General features: G+C 39.8%; 1 protein-coding gene across 3 annotated transcripts in view; it reads right to left on the reverse strand.

Moving 5' to 3' along the window:
* The window catches only part of cacna2d3a (calcium channel, voltage-dependent, alpha 2/delta subunit 3a), a 130,298-nt gene that overhangs the window by 1,687 nt on the left and 111,449 nt on the right, over positions 1 to 17,162 (reverse strand). For all 3 annotated transcript variants that reach the window (XM_076877974.1, XM_076877973.1, XM_076877972.1), the window contains 9 exons: positions 15,271 to 15,332; positions 14,912 to 14,956; positions 14,774 to 14,836; positions 12,574 to 12,644; positions 10,562 to 10,637; positions 10,406 to 10,458; positions 9,669 to 9,724; positions 4,218 to 4,332; positions 309 to 424 (listed from right to left, as the gene is read on the reverse strand). In XM_076877974.1, coding sequence (XP_076734089.1) covers positions 309 to 424; positions 4,218 to 4,332; positions 9,669 to 9,724; positions 10,406 to 10,458; positions 10,562 to 10,637; positions 12,574 to 12,644; positions 14,774 to 14,836; positions 14,912 to 14,956; positions 15,271 to 15,332 — 657 coding nt within the window. The remainder of the gene's footprint in view (positions 1 to 308; positions 425 to 4,217; positions 4,333 to 9,668; positions 9,725 to 10,405; positions 10,459 to 10,561; positions 10,638 to 12,573; positions 12,645 to 14,773; positions 14,837 to 14,911; positions 14,957 to 15,270; positions 15,333 to 17,162) is intronic.

Genomic DNA, 17,162 nt, shown 5'->3' on the forward strand with positions numbered 1-17,162 from the left:
TTATGAGGTGGAGGAGAAACGTCTACTAAAAAGAAAACAAGACAACATGTATATTTATCTCAGCAGGGGTTTGAAAACCAAAGAATAATCAATCCTCTCGTACTCATGTGGTTATTCAATCCCAATAAAGTTTGACGCGAGGTGATGACTCCCAGGAGAGTTTGTTACATTCGAAGCCATTTGATGAATTTACACACTTTTTTACAGAGTAGAGTAACTTTACGTAACCCTATCGCTGTTATATGTCTTGCTTTAATATCATTGTATACATATACTCGCAACCTTCTCCCTCACACCTCAGCGAAGGATATACATGATTTCGATGGGGTCCATGGTGATTGGCTCAAACATGCTGCAGTCACACTTGTTGTCCACCACCACCATGAAGAGATTACTGCTGGGGATCTGCTGAATCACAAAGGACCTGCCAATCACAGCACGGACAGCCAGATAGAAAAAGAAAGAAAGAAAGATGGAAAAGGAACAAGAGACAGTTGAAAGTGAGATCTGGCTAGCAGTCCAGGAGCATGGGTATGATGTAAATTTCCATGTGTGTCACGGGATTTGTGTTATGAGTCTTCACATGCTCCCCTGGCAGAGGGGAGAAGCACTCTGAAGAGACTCCACTGGATGCATGTCAAGAGTATGAAGTATCTCACCGCCAGCTGTCAATAAACATACAGCGACACAGACAGACTCACACCAGCGTACACACATATATAGTTTACACACATACTTGTCTAACTCACTCCATCCGCCCCTCTTCCTCGTTCTCTTCCTTTCCTTTTCTTAAGGCTTTGTTGTACCCTATCCAAGGCAAGCACCAATGAAGTGTTGCCGAATATAAAACACTCCAAAGGGAGACAAATGGGAACCACACTTTTGTGCTTACAGCTTCCCATGGCTGTGTTTTACTGGTCTGAGAGATCAGGCCTTGCCTCGGCCTCCTGGCCGGTGATTTATGGCTGTGGATAAGCTTTATTAAGAAGAGAGGTCGTAAAGATGATCTCTTCTTTCTATCACCCTTTCTTTCTTGATCTCCTGCTTCTCTGCCTGCTCTCTTTCGCTGCAGCTGGGTGATTTATCGAATTCGCTCTGAAGCATTTATCAGACACATATGAAAACACGCACGTGTGACTGAGTGAACACACACAGATGTAAAAAATACTGTATACACAAACGCACTTTCTCAACTGTTGTGAAGGAGAGCTTGAACAAAGACAGAGAGGGAGAGACCCGATAGATCCAAACAGACCCAATTCGTACAGGAATATCTCCATCTTTACTTATTCAATACCATGACCAATTTAATCTGACCACAAACAGCCTTCAATCCCCGAGGAGTGCCAATCCGCTGCACTTAATACACTTATCCCAGCACGACCGGCCAAACCAAACCAAACCAACTCAGCAAACACGCCAAACCAGTTCCAATCAGGGTGAATTAGGATCTGCTGATGTTTAGTAATCTGTGCACACCCCTGCACAGCGCCGGTCCAGTCCAGCGCTGCCCGCTGATAGAAAGCAGAGCAAGTGTTTTTGGAGAAAAGACTTAAACACATCCTGACAGCACATCTGCTGGCCTTGAACATCCCCGGAGCTGGGAAAGGGAGCATCACACTGCACACACACCTACACACACGCACTGATGTGTATAATGTGCGCAGATACACAAGTGACAGACAGCAATGCATATCACAAACACAGATAGCGTAACAGACAATTTGTTGTTAATGTTGCCTCATAGTGCTGTGGCCTCTACATTTTGGCTGGCGGGGAGACAGACAAGGACATCCAACATGTTTCTCTGAGAAAAAATAACACACAACCTTTTAAACAATGTGGAGACTCACGTGGGAGACAAAAGGAAAAGCTAGAGTTTGATATATAAAGCTGAGAACTGTAGGAAAGGATTACGACATATGCAGTCGGAGAAAGACTGTCTTCTTTTTAGTTTTGACAAAACATAACACATCTTACACATTCTACAGCTGACAGGGATGCACGACTAAATAATACCTTGTTACTTATGATAACATAATGCTAATTCATGGGTGCCGGTCAAGCTTAGTTGGATGAGCAGGCGACCATGTGCTGCGTGGCTGAGAGTGGCCAGCCCAGGTGGCTGATCTGTCTTTCCTTCCACTTTCCTGTCAGTCTTCACCGCATCTATCTAGCAAAGCTGAAAAAAGGCCAAAAATAACTATGTATATAAAAAAAGATAATGCTAATTCACAATACATTTCGTAATGCTTCACTATAGTTTCCAAGCTGGACATAGTCTCGTACATTTCATGGAAAAATCATTCCCTGCACAGGTTCGGATAAATGTTTTTTTCTGTATCCAGCCGAGAATGTTAATGTTTTTCTAAGGTTTTAATAACTGCACAGCATAACCATAAATGCATGTTCAGCATGGTCTTCAGAAATATCTGTCATCACAGTTGAACAATTTGACCAGTAATTACTGTGTGCAATTTAACTCTTACTAATTCGAGTCGAAATTGCTCCAACAAAATCTCAACAAACAGATAGATGAGTTTTAAGAGGAATGCTGTTATTTTATTTCCACGTCTCCTGTTACTTTAGGGGGAAAACGAGCACCGTGATTCCAATATTCTCCTTTTACACATGATTCCACTGCATGCATCTGACGGGGGGGGGGGGGGGGGGGGGGGCTCTGGATAAGTTGATGTGAAATATGGTACGATGAGGATACTGGCACTAAAGTTGGAAAGGAAGATTATGTATAAAGAAAAATGCAACTATTATTATAGTAATTATTATTACTTTATCATTTCTTTCAAATTATTTTAAATGCATTTGCAGAATTAAAATCCATTTTTAATGCTGAATTAAAAATGCCCAAAAGAAAACCTAAGAAGAAATATGTACTATCCTAGCAGATTAAGCAACGTCCTACTGTAACTGTACACCTGAAGCTGCTCCTCACTGGAAGCTTCAACCTCTTTCTTTTCTTTCTGTTTTTGGTGACTTGAATCGTCCCTCTTGGTTGAGAAAAGGAAAAGGAGCATGTGTCTTTGGAAGATATACAACCAGGATTATTGTCACTAATGGTCCCACTGAAGACCTTCTCCGGTTGGAGACGCTCTATTTGTCCTGAATCTCAAGTTACCATCTAGAAAAGCTACAGATGCATTAATAAAGGTTAAATCATCTTATTGGGGGCACTTAAGTTACCAGAGCACTCGCCAGGGTTTGATGTTTCTTACGTTCTGTCACACTAATCGGGGAGCAGAGCGCACACGTACGAGATCTGACACACACATCCACACAAAGAGTCAAAATACAGCAAAGAGAGGTTTAGCAGGCAAGAGCTTAGGATATATTTCCTAGAGCATAAAGCATACACACGTGTCCCAATGAAAATATAAGAGAAAGGCTTCAGTCAGGCTGTAACTTGAAACAGATGTTTATCGCCAATAACCTCTAATACAAATATGAGCTATAAAATTCCATATAAGAGAAATAAAACCTCCATTTTACTTTGTCAAAGTCATTGCGTTTTAAAAACGATGCATTTGAAGGCGGCATGTTGCTGAGCACACAGCTTGTTCCTGCTAATCCCAGCTCTGGTGTCATCATTGCAGATTATACCCTGTCCTCTGAAGCAGGCTTCAGCATGTGCGGCTGGGCATGGGTGTCTCTATGTGAGGGTCTCGCAGTATCTCCAGCCACACCACAGTCCTGGCTCCGAAAGCGGAGGATACCCCGCTGACCCTCTGGGGCTGCACCGACAGCGGACACACATATACACGAGCACACTGAGACACACACAGAGCTCTGAGCTCCCTGGCAGTTCCACAGCTGGGAGCAATGAAGGCCCCATTGCAGGGATCCAGAGAACACCCCACAATTGCCTGACAGAAAAGCCCAAATTGTTAATGGGGACCACACTCATTTTCCCATGTTTAAAGGAAGCCTTTTTTCCACCTCTCTCCCTCATCTCTAAATGCCTTGTATTTCAAAACGCTCACTGTGTGTGTGTCTCTGATGGATTACTCTGGATAAAAGCGTTTTCAGCAGACAACAAATGATTTAAATGTGCTTCTCATTATTCAGGATGAAGATGAGAGCTAACAGGATCGTTCATTTTTCATAGTTGTTCTATGGTGGACAGCTGATAACCAGCGCTCTTATTGTTGATGTCGCTTGTAGCTAATTGATGTTTATGTGTCTGTTTGTGCATCCCATACTTGACGCAGCCGTCGCAGTCAATGTTGCCGGTGTTCTCTTTGATGGTCCTCTCGGAGATAAAGGCCGGGTACTCTGTGTCGCACGGTACCTGCATGGTCCGACCTGTCCTCTGAGCTGCGAGGTGGGAAGAAGGAAGGAGAGAGAAGGCGGCGAGAATGAGCGAGACATTCAGCCAGAGATGGTGGAAAAACTTTGAACCACCCCTTTCAAAATCAAATAATAGCTACGCAAGGAGTTACGCAAACACACAGTTAAACACACCGCGTCCATGTAAATATTCACGTTTGAAAGAAAACAGCATTTCTGCACCAGAGCTGTCTCTTGTCCTGCTGGAAATATTTCCAATGTAAATCTAGGCCAGTCATTCTCACAGCATTGCTTGAACTTTCCTGCCACCCAGAGGTTTGAAATGACCCTGCAGAATGGTCGCTTTAAAATGTCATTAAACCCTTTTTTAAAAAGGGTCGACATCTTCCAAACGTAGTGTTTTCTTTTCACATAAAGAAACGGTTTGAAAGCTGAATCGCAGCGCGTTACACATCTTTGCAGAGAGGCTTGTAAACGTGGGTGATTATGTGTGTGATTTGGATGCTGCGGTTTGATTATTAAGAATCAGGAGTGCAGCACGATTCATTGTGTGTGTGTGTGTGTGTGTGTGTGAGAAAGAGTGCACTGTAAATAAACTATATGGATGTGAGAACGCAGCCTACATGTATAAAGGTCAGGGATTAGTTCAGCTCGAGAGGTTGTGTAGATTGGGTTACGGCTGCTAAATGATGGTGTTTCAGCTGTGTGTCACAGGCCTGCGTCTTTATTGTGAAAAGATATAGAAAGTGCTAAGACCTGAGGCCAGCCAGCTGTGAAATTGTCTCGACTACTTGGTGAGCAGCGATGCCCAGCTTCACTTCATTCAGGATTAAAGTGTGCAAGGAAAGCATTTAGACGTAGACTTTCATTTTGTGGTTCTTCCTCCCCCCTGTTTCACACACTAAATATTTTCATATTAGTTTTGGCAAGAATTAATGCTCCAATATGATGCTGCTTAGTGAGGCTTTCATTTCAAACAGGCGAACGGTATTCGACACTCCATAAAGCATGAGGAATCACAGCATTCATAGCCTGGCAATAATCATATGTGTGCGATTTCATGGAAGCGAGTACGAAGGAGCAAAAACAGAGAAAGGAATGAAATACAACCAGAGAAAAGGAGAGAACATGATAGACTGGCTGACACATGAGAGAGAGCTTTTTCTTGTGTTACCAAACGGCTATTGCCGACCACCATCACCAACATGGGATAAGACCGTACAGATCATAAGATCACATAAAATAACCCCTCTGGACGCACAAAGAAGATTGTGTGTACAGAGACATGTATACAAAAGCTCTGAAACGCTGAGGTCACTTGAGGTAATGGTCTGTTTTGCTTTTTTCTCTTTTCTTGCTTTTAGGTTTTGGATTGCGCCTCTTTATTCTGTTTTTCCAGTGGTCACACTGACTCAGACCAACAGGAAATGGAGGGGAGATGGCGAGGATGAAGACATGAGGCCAGTGGTAGGGACGCTGGGTGTTTATTCTGTATGCAGCGTCGTCCCCTGTGAACTCAAACATAAGTATAAAGCAGTGCGTCACGTTTTTTTCTTTCGAAAAGAGCAACAGGATGAAAAAAAGGATTTTCAGTGAGAAATTAGACGCATTTTTAACTGCGACTCTTTTCTCTGTTTTGCGAGGCAGGAAAGATCAGACTAAAAATAAAAATAGAAAATCTACACGTATTTCAGAAGAAGCTATTTTACACAGTCTGAGGTAGTTGAATTCAGTTTTCTTTGCTACACAAAGTGTTTCTGTTTGATTTTTCTCTAATATGTTAATGAGAATATGTTGTTGTTTGTAACTGTTAAAACAACTGAAGACTAAAATAAATGGATATGAATTCCTTCATGTAGACAGGATCAACAAGAAAGGAGGTGGGTGGCACTTTACATTGATAAAAACCTAAAGTACAAAAGAATGGGAAGAATGACGACTGTTATTGATGGAGTGATGGAATGTTTATCAGTGGAAATAATTATAGAAAAAAGGAAAAACCTAATTGTCAGTTGTATATATAGAACACCAGGATCTAAGATTGAGATATTTAAGGATAATATGGAGGACTTATTTACAAATATAAATCAGAAAAGAATGTTTATTTGTGGGGACTTTAATATTGACTTATTGAATCCAAATCATAATAAGAGTACAGAAGAATTTATTGATTCCATGTACAGCATCGGTTTATTTCCACTGATAACAAGACCGACCAGAATAACATCTCATTGTGCAACTCTATTAGATAATATATTTACAAATATAATAGAAGGAAAGATAAAAAGTGGGCTATTAATCAATGATATAAGTGACCATTTACCAGTCTTTGCATCGTATAAATGCCATTATAAAGTGAACAACGATGGACATAAGATTATTTACAAAAGAATAAGAACAGAGAAGACCTTAAATTGTCTTAGAAATGAACTTTTAAAGCAAGATTGGAATATTGTGTATGAACAAACAGAAGTTAAAAAAGCTTACGAAGGATTTTTAAGAACATTTAACACATTACTTGATAAAAACTGCCCAGTAATTGAAATCAATAGGAAACACAATTATGCAGGAAGACCATGGATGACAAAAGGACTACAAAATGCCAGCAAAAAAAAGAATACCTTATATCGAGAATTCATAAAAAAGAGAACAATAGAAACTGAAATGAAGTATAAAACTTACAAAAATAAATTAACTAATATAATGAGATCCTGTAAAAGAGAGTATTACATTAAAAGGTTAGAACACAATAAAGATAACACAAGAGATATATGGAATGTATTAAACAGAATAATCAAAAATGAATCAAGGAATAATGATTACCCTGGGTACTTTATAGAAGGGACAAGAAGTATTAATAACATGGAGGAGATAGTAAATGGCTTTAATGAATTCTTCGTAAACATAGGGCCAAAACTGGCAGAAGAAATAAAGGTTGATGGAATAGAAAGGGACACTGGTGAAAATATCGAAAGGAATAGTAGCTCAATGTTTTTAAGAGCAGTGGAAGAGAAAGAGATTTATGACATAGTTAGAGGACTTAAGAACAAAACCAGTACAGACTGGAATGATATTGATATGGTAACGGTAAAGACAGTTATTGATGGTATCGTAAAACCATTAAAATATATATTCAACTTGTCGTTTCAAAAAGGAGTTTTTCCACAAAAAATGAAAGTTGCTAAAGTTATTCCCATTTACAAAACCGGTGAAAGACATCATTTTACAAACTATAGACCAGTGTCAATACTCTCCCAGTTCTCTAAGATACTGGAAAAACTCTTCATAAAAAGATTTGACAGTTTTGTGGAAAAATATGAATTAATGACAGATAGTCAGTATGGGTTCAGAAACAACAGATCAACAGCTTTGGCACTGATAGATCTAATGGAAAAGATAACGGAATGTATGGATAATAAGAGGTATGCGCTCGGAGTTTTCTTAGATCTAAAGAAGGCGTTTGATACTGTTAATCATGAAATTCTATTAAAAAAACTGGAAAAGTACGGGTTTAGGGGAGTGGTTTTGGAATGGTTAAAAAGCTATGTAGGGAATAGGCAACAATATGTACAAATAAATGAATATAAATCTAATTTGATGGATATAGCTTGTGGAGTACCTCAAGGTTCAGTACTGGGTCCAAAAATGTTTATTATGTACTTAAATGATATCTGCAGAGTATCGGAGATTTTAAAGTTTGAAATATTTGCAGATGACACAAATATACTGTGTGCAGGTGGGGAATTGCCACAGGTTTTGGAAATGATCACACAGGAATTAACGATATTAAAGAAGTGGTTTGATATAAATAAATTATCATTGAATCTCGATAAAACCAAATTTATGTTGTTTGGAAACCAAAAGAAAAACATCGAAGTAGAACAATGTATATTTAGAAAGAGTAAATGAAATAAAATTTCTTGGGGTGATCATTGACCACAAGCTCTGTTGGAAGCCACACATTACTTATGTTCGGGGGAAATTGGCACGGGGCATTGCCGTCCTGGGGAAAGCAAAGCATATGTTGGATCAGAAAGCACTGCACATTTTATACTGTGCTTTACTACTGCCATATATGAGCTACTGTGTAGAGGTCTGGGGAAACACATACAAAAGTAACACACAAACAATAACTATAATACAGAAAAGGGCCATTAGATTAATAAATAATGTGGGGTACAGGGACCATACAAATGCACTCTTTGTCAAAATGCAAGCTATTAAATTCCAAGACTTGGTGAAGCTTAAAACAGCGCAAATAATGTATAAAGTCAGAAATAAATTGCTTCCCAAAGAAATCTGTAAATTGTTCATAGAAAGAGAAGGTGGGTATAACTTAAGAGGGAAATGGAATTTAAAAATACAAAGTGCTAGAACAACTTTAAGAACTATGTCAATCTCAATTGCAGGAGTTAAATTATGGAACAGTCTAACAGAAGAAATAAAAGACAGTCAAAACATAAAACAGTTTAAAGTAAAATATAAAAACCTAATTTTAAATAAGTATAAGAATGAAGAAAACGGGGTTAACCCAGGATGGTAATGTTGCTGGTAATGGTGTTGTGGTTCTTTTTTGTTTTTTTGTTTTGTTTTGGTTTGTTGTTTTTCCATAACTTGTGTATCTGCAAATATACACATTCTGTATTTTTCATATGAAAGAAACTATACTGTGGAGGGGCTTGCTAATTTCTTGTTTTTGATTTATGTATGTTATGTTTTGTTTTACTTCATATGTTTATATGTTTCATATGTTGTTTGTTTAATTTAAGACAAAAAAAAAATTAAATGAATGAGAGGTAAAACTTGAGGGGGTAGGGACAAATAAGTAAATACTTCAGCCTACTCCTTTTCAAACAAATAATGGAATGATATTTTGTAATGATTGTGAAGGCACATGTTTGAAATGTTTGAAATAAAAATGAACTGAACTGCTCATCAAATCCTTTTTTAACCTGTTTTAACATTTAAAATTCAAAACCAATAAAAAATGCACTTCAATCAGGCTTAAGTGACAATATTAGTTTAAATATATGCAACAGAAATTTAAAATAAACTCTGAGCCACTCAGTAACTCAACTCGTCAGCTAATTAGTAAATTATTTTTCTAGCTCTTTGGATTATAATCATTAATAACCTTTTAATGACAAAATTATTTTCAAGTTTGCATCTCGTATGAATTCTTTTCCAAACGCAGCAGATTTGTTTATAATAGATTTGAGTGTTTTTATAACATTACAGCCACTGCAGTTTGTCCAACATTGTTATAACTGTGTTGAGACAGCGGTAGAGTGCATGTGGATGCGTGAGTGCTGTTTAGATGGAAAGCCGGAGATCAAGCACATCCCCAAAGAGATTGTTCTTACCTTTAGCGGTGAGGTCAGAGTACCACCAGCTGTACAAGTTGAACTCAACCAGGAATCTAAATAGGGAGATGACATCAGCGATAATCATAGCCAACATATGCTGATATAATATGGTCTGCATACTAAATGGTTTCTCTGCAAAGTAGAGAGCGTTAAATTGTGTAATTTTGCAAATTATAACTTTAAAAGTGAAAGTAAATAAATATCTACAGACAACCTCTTTTCATGTTAAGTTTCAATTACAATTTAATCTGCACTCTATACAGTTCTGTAGAAAAATACTATATTTTAGAGAACAGCACATTAGCATTAACTAACTGAAAATGAACAGATCACTTACAATATTCAGACTGACTATATGCACATTATAGATACTCAGGTTCATGTGGGTTTGTGCTCATTTCCACACAGTGATATCAACAAAAGCACGTCTTCACTATGACAGACTGTAAAATGAATACTGACAGATCAATCCTCCCATGATGCACTGTGGCAACAACAGACCACCCAGGAAGACTCCAAAACCACAATGTGGCACCACAGGAAACATCAGGTAGCCATTACTGCTCATGATCACAGAGGATCATGTCAACGTACATGTGGAGACACTCGTAAACAAACATACAGTTCATACTCACAAACACACATTTAATCTAAGCCCTGCAAAGGACATACATGCAGCAAACTTATGTTATTAGAAACAGACATGAGACATTCTCACATACACAAAGTCTTACATGACAAGCTCAGTCAGAATCCACTTCACAGCTGAGAAGAAAGCGAAGTAGGGCTAAAGAAAGGAAACAGATATCAGACACATGTAGGCCCAGCTTTGCACTGCATGGATTACAAACAAAGAGGCTGAAGAGCTTCAAAACATTTGCAGGGCTCACGTCCAATAGCGTGCGTCCACTGTCGCTACTTTCCGAATAGACCCAACATAGAGCCTGGTAGTCATATAGAGTCACCCTGTGGACACAACGATAGAAAAACAAAATAGAGAATGAAACAGAATATCAGAAATAGAGATCAGCTAAATCATTTGAGGACAATGCAGCCCTGATAGGGTGATATAAGTCTTGATTCACACACTCTCTTTGGTATTGCATGCCTGTGGGGCCTTTTGGACTGCTGTGTGGGAGCAGGAAGAAAAGATCCCACCTCTGCTATAACTGCTCCTTTGCCTACCAATAATATATTGGATGGATGTGGCAAGAATGGGAAAAGGAAAGCATGTGAAAGCCGAGAGCTTCCTGAGAGGTTCCTCAAAGTGACGTAGGAAGGTGGGTGAGTGTATGTGTGTGTGTGTGTGTAGATGATTTGGGGATATTGGGGGGATAACAGAGGATTTAGAGGCTTAGTAGACCCTGAGGGTGTGAGATCTAGGTCTGTCTGGGTGAGGTTATTGAAGGCGTTTCTAACTTGCACACACACGCACACACTGGACACTGTTCTTATAGCCTTTGGACAAGTTCCTGTATACTTGACAGTGCTTTGTGTGTGAACGTTTGTCCAAGTATGTGTGTGATGTCTGAGCGGGCCCAGTATATCCGCAGCCCTGGGCGATGTTCAAACCAACCTCAGTCACAGTACGGGTGACACACAGCTCCAGCACACCGCCAGGAACCAATTAGCACTAAGCCAGGCCACATAATAGCGTTAGCAGCAAATTCAGACCAGTGCAAAAATCTGAGTTTGTGTGCGTTTGCGTGGATGTGTGATTACTTTATGTCAATGTGGGTGTGTACGAATACTCTTCATTTTCTCAGCATAGCATGACTTTTTATGGATTTCTCTTGCTTGGAAAGATGGAGAGGATGTAAAGGGAACTAAAAATAATTCCTGTGCATTTATCTTCATGCTGCGTCTCGGTGCTGACCAATAAATTCAGGCTGGCAGTTGGTTTCATCTTTAAGTCGTCCACTTTAAAATGTCATTAACAAAAAAGAAAAGGCACATTAATACTTTACAGATGGCACTGGGTTAACACAGATCACACTGGAGTCATTAGTGTTAAGATCTGAAGGCTGTTACTCATCACGCTAATACTTCACCAACACCAGTCACATTATTCCTTCATCAAACGTCGACCTCCATTCTAAACAATCCCTCTTCAGCCAACATTAAATATTCAGGGAAAGCACTTGTAGGCCTGCTTGTTTTTATGGGTGGATCTGTAAACTATTTGCTGTCAGCTTTTGATGTTCATCCCTATGACATGCAGGCGTGGTTGTCTACTTGTGTGATCATTTGTCACCCGGGATTTTTATACACTGAGACAGCACAGCACAAATCTCTTCGCCCACGTCCTGCAGGCAGAAGAACGGCCTGGCTGCAGTATTGTGGTAGAGACGTAAACGTGGCCATAAGCTTCTGTGTGACTAGATGTGCAGCTAAGTTCAGATTCCACACATGACGCCATGGAGGAATTACAGTGTGTGTCTGTCTGTTTTGGCATTCCTACTCTGTGAAATTAGGAAAGGTATCCTCTTGGATTAGATTTCCAAATTAATTGCAGAATGTTGCCACCCACTGCTCTCGGCGTTTTCCAGGACACACAGCATTGCAACAAGTCTAATACTTGTGTGTGTGTGTGTCTGTGTGTGTGTGTGACTTCAGGTTTTGTCCTAATTCTTTTGTTTCGGGGAAAGATTTGCTATAATCCCCTAATGGAGAACTTTGCTGAGTGAGGGGTCGGAGTTCAGCACAGAAAAGCTCAACATGATTGGCCAAGTTAAGAGCTGTCAGCATGAGGGGAGACATGCTCTCATTCTGTAGCCTCCCTCATATTATGTGCATACATTTACACACATGCAAACACTCACACTCATGCGTACACTTGAGCTGGCATGTTCAAGTACACCCTCAGACAGACACACACACACATGCACTTTGAAATACTCACCTCTTGAAAGAGCCCATCTGCAGAAGCTTATTCATCACAGCCCCTTCTGCTTCACCAAAAAAGTTCCCGGTCTGAGAGCAAAAAGAAAGGCTTTAGTTTAATTAAACGAGTCAGAATAAAGTCTTTATGTTCATTTAAATTGTAAAAAAATTAGTAGTAGATGGATCCCTTTTTGCACCCAAACCCTGGAACTAAACTCATCTTCTTTACCGACTGACCTGGAAATTATTTTAGTTGGTCAGTTCTTTTTTAAAATGTCAGAAAAGAAAAACACGCACAGAAAACCTGCTGATCCATGTCACCATCATAAACTGTCACAAGGACTGAAGTCAGGTAACTGTAGTGCAAAGTAAAAATGACAAGCCGAGGTTTTCAAGCCTCATAATCCTGCTACATTACAAATCATTCTCCACAAAGAAACACGCAGACTTATGGAAAAACAAAAGCAATAAATAGTCCCACCACCACCACTACCAGGTGTGTCTTACCTTTAACATTACATTATCATTCTTTCCAGCTGTCTCTCTATGTTAATGTTCACAAATCCTAAACGTGAAATCATCAGTAAATAGAAAATGCTGGTATGGATCAGTCCTCTCGAAGTGTTTGGTTTTCCCTTGGTGAGGAGCAGCTTTCCTCTGAGACCACTGACAAACTGCCAGGCAGCACTTGCTGGTTGGAGTCACATGTTCTTTATGCAGCCAACTCTGTCATGAATCTGTGTATTGGTGAACATAGGCTGGTGTATATGTCTTGTAACACGGAAGAGATTTATGCCCTGATCTAGTTTGTAAAAAAGCATCTTTGAATGCTACGCACTAGCTCCTTGCAAAACCTTTCAGAAAAACTGCACCATCTAACATATCTTCTTATTTTATGTGTTTTATCCTCTTTTACTACTGAATGTTTCTCAGTCCTGAAATTATTGGATTCCTTGGTCTACACAAAAATATGGCATTTGCTTGCTAAAGAGTACTGTTATATATTTTCACCATTCATTCTTCCTTATTCTAATTTTCTTGACTCTGTGGGGCAGAAAATGTGACTCAGCGCTATATAACCTCTGCCTAGTAACAAAATAACAGCTGATAGTCAAAGCTGTTCACACATTCAATGCAACATTTTATAATTCACATCGTTACCTTATTAGTCAAATACATTGTCCCCATTTAATATTGTTATTAAAAAATCGTGACATTTGGTAGCCTAAAGCTCTGCCACATCCAAATTAAGTTAAAATAAAGCACAGAAGCCTGCAAGTGAGATACACATGAAAAGAACATGCAGGGTAAAGCAAAAGCAAGGGCAGTGACAGCCAGCGGACTGGTTTCTGCATGAGGCAGAGTCAGAGTGACAGCATGTCTGGTGACAGCTAAGCAGAGGGTATAGTCTATGCGAGAGCAGCAGCACGTCTCATTGTGAGCAGTCAAAGGGACAATATTCTGTGTGAGATGCAGAAAGAAAATTACACCGCTCAAAAAAATTGATCATTACGATATATTACAAAGTTAGTTAAATGCCAGTGACATCAATATATACAGTTAGGAAACATAAAGTATGAATTAATTTCAGCTGCTTTGGTGCAAATGAAACTGTTTGGTCAGAAACACACACGAGTGGCCTGCTGGAGGTCGTTTTTTAGAGCCTTAGTGCTGCTCCTGTTCCTCCTCGCACGAAGGAGCAGGTAACGGTCGTGCTGCTGGGTTGATGCCCTTCTGCGGCTTTGTCAAGCTCTTATTGTGTAATGGCCCATCTCCTGATATACCCCCACACAACTGGGAGTGCTGGGAGACAGCAAAACCTGCGTGACAGCACATATGGACGTGCCATCCTGGAGAATCTGGACTACCTATTGGTCTCATGCTACGAACAGTGACAAGGACACATTAACAGAAATTAGTCGGAGCAATGATCCACGGCTGCTGTCTGTAAAAACCTTTCATTTGCACCAAACCAGGTAAAACTGATCTACAGTCGTTAATCCTTCTTTACAGACTGATAGCCCTGAAGTATCTCCGACTTGCTGTGATGCTGTCATGATGTGTTCCCTTAATTTTTTTGAGCAACAGTTTTTCGAACAGGGACGCACATCCGAGGTGGAGATGACCAGGTACACGATGGATTCAATTTTCTGGTTGCAGTGAAATCAAAATGAAATGTATAACTGTGACAAAAAGAGGCTCTTTCATCCATGTCTCACCAAAGTATAGTCCTCTGCTACCAGAATGAAGCCATTGTTGTCAATTAAGTAGCAGTTAATATTCTGTAAAAGAGAAATATGTGTTAGAGAGTCGGAAGATTCACGGAGGGTTGACTGTGAACGTGAAAACAAACTGACCTCATCATCACAGCTTATGGAGCACTTCCCATCTAATGCTGCACACTGTAAAATGAAAAATGATGTTTGCATGTGTCACAACAAATATTCAGGCTGGTTGGGAACATAAATCCCCTTTGGCCACTGGAAACCTTTAAAGACTTGCGGAATAGGAAAACTAATGGATAGTCAATTTAATTGGACAGACCGACGACCTTTTGTGTAAAGTTTCAAATTGTTATTCTTTCATCAAATGTGAAATATTTTTTCAAAACTCAAACATAAACAAACATAAACAACATTAGTTACAGTTTTTATATTGAGCTTGCAAGGTGTTATTCTGCATTTCACATGCAGGCTCTGTGTTAATGCATTTGTACCTGTCTGCTTGCTGTCCAGAATTTCTTCTGAAAAAACTCCAGTTTCATCTGGATGCCCACAGCTGTAAGAGAAAGAGTCACGCAGAGACAGCAGCAGGTCATGTGTTCTGTGTGTTGGGAAGTGCACTGTGATCTCTGTTATACACAACGTTATCCCGCTGGCACAAGAGAATCTTAATATACACGCAGCATCAGAACGCATCATTCATTAACCTCCAATGACGAAAACAGACAAAACAGGCTACAAGGGCGAGTACGCCCCGGACCATACATGCATCAGCTTGTATTTCTGGAAGGCTGAATGTGTAAGTCTACCATGTGTGCAGATGCCACTAACCACACTTAAAATTTCACATCACTCTAAACCAGACTTCTTTCTCTGTGGCCACATGAAATCCATTCCTCAGTCTGCTTCCCTGTTGCTATCCTGACGTGCACTTCCAGAGCTGCTACACTGAGCTGCTCTCACGTCCATAAGCCACATCGCAGCAGGTCCTTAAATGCACAGATCTGACCAGAATTCCTTGCCTGGAAAAAGACACCGGCTGACATTAAATGCGTCAGCTTTTTCGGAGTTGACTACGGAAAGATTGACACATTTACCACAGGCTTTAACTTCTTCTCCTACTCGTCCTCCTCTCGCTCTACCTCATGCTATTAAGACTCAGGAGGACGAGCGTTCTCTCAGTGGGGGTTTGTCATCCTTTAGGTGGTCTGTAAATCTTTAGAAGCATGTCACAGAGCTTTATCCAAAAGCAGTGCAATCAGGTAGCAAACTAAATCAAAAAGAAGGGAGCATCTGAATAGATTTAACAAACTGGATATTAAACTACAGTATGAAAGATACACGGATTGGCGAGTGTAGATGGTTTTGAGTCCAAGTAGTGTGGATATTTGTACATACTAAAGAAGGCAGCATTCAAACACCGAGTGTGTAACAGATTTCATTCCAAACGAAGCAGAAGTGAAACACGCTCGGCCGAAAACACCGCTACAGTTCACCAGACGCACATTTAGTCACCATTCTCATTCACTCCTCCTCCTGGTGCAGTGGTAGCATTCAAGGCAAACTGAATTAGTTTAGGCACACTTCTGTGTTTCTGTCTGATTATGCAGAGAGAAACACACAGTGTAGCGTGTAGATGGGATCAAGATAATAAATATAAATAAATATAAAATGCTAATTTAAAGCATGAAGCCTTCATAGATGATAACATTAGCTTTGCATTTCTTTCAGGATAATTATGTGTTTGTGTGAATATTTAAGTGCAGCGGGGTGCTACTGCATCCTGTTTTAGCTCTTGCCCAGAGGAACAGGTGCAGCTTATCCCATCATGAGCTTTGCCAGATCCTTTCAGCAGCCCACCACTTCTACACCCACATGGAAAACCCAGGAGAAGAGTCTAATTTAAGATGCTGGGCAACAGCACTGGAAACACACGTGATGCTAAACCAGGAAGAGTCCACATCATCAAGACAATAAAAAGATCTTCTCTGAAAAAGAAAGAAAAAAGTAATAAAACAAAAGAAATGGTAAAGGTGTTTTTATAACACAAAAAGATGACAAATTAGTGAATGTATATGCCAGTTAAAGTTATTATTTTCTAATATAGAGACATTAATATGATGGCATGTCTGTTACCTCAGAAAGAAAATCAAGTTAACATAAATCCAGTATGAATGGCAGAGGAGTTTGCTCTGTGCGAGATGGTATTAGGGGTTAAATGTGCACTGATTTGGCTGCTACGGGGAAGCTGGCTCAGAACAAAAGCCCAAATCTGTCTCACTAATGCTCAGGAATTTTCTGTACTATGGGGGAACATTTAATTTCCTAAAGTATGATTTAAGAACTTGGGGGTATTTATGCCCTGAGCTGGGTTTATGAGTCCAAA

Source organism: Maylandia zebra, linkage group LG20, assembly GCF_041146795.1.
Source record: "Maylandia zebra isolate NMK-2024a linkage group LG20, Mzebra_GT3a, whole genome shotgun sequence".
NCBI classification, from domain to species: Eukaryota; Metazoa; Chordata; class Actinopteri; order Cichliformes; family Cichlidae; genus Maylandia; species Maylandia zebra.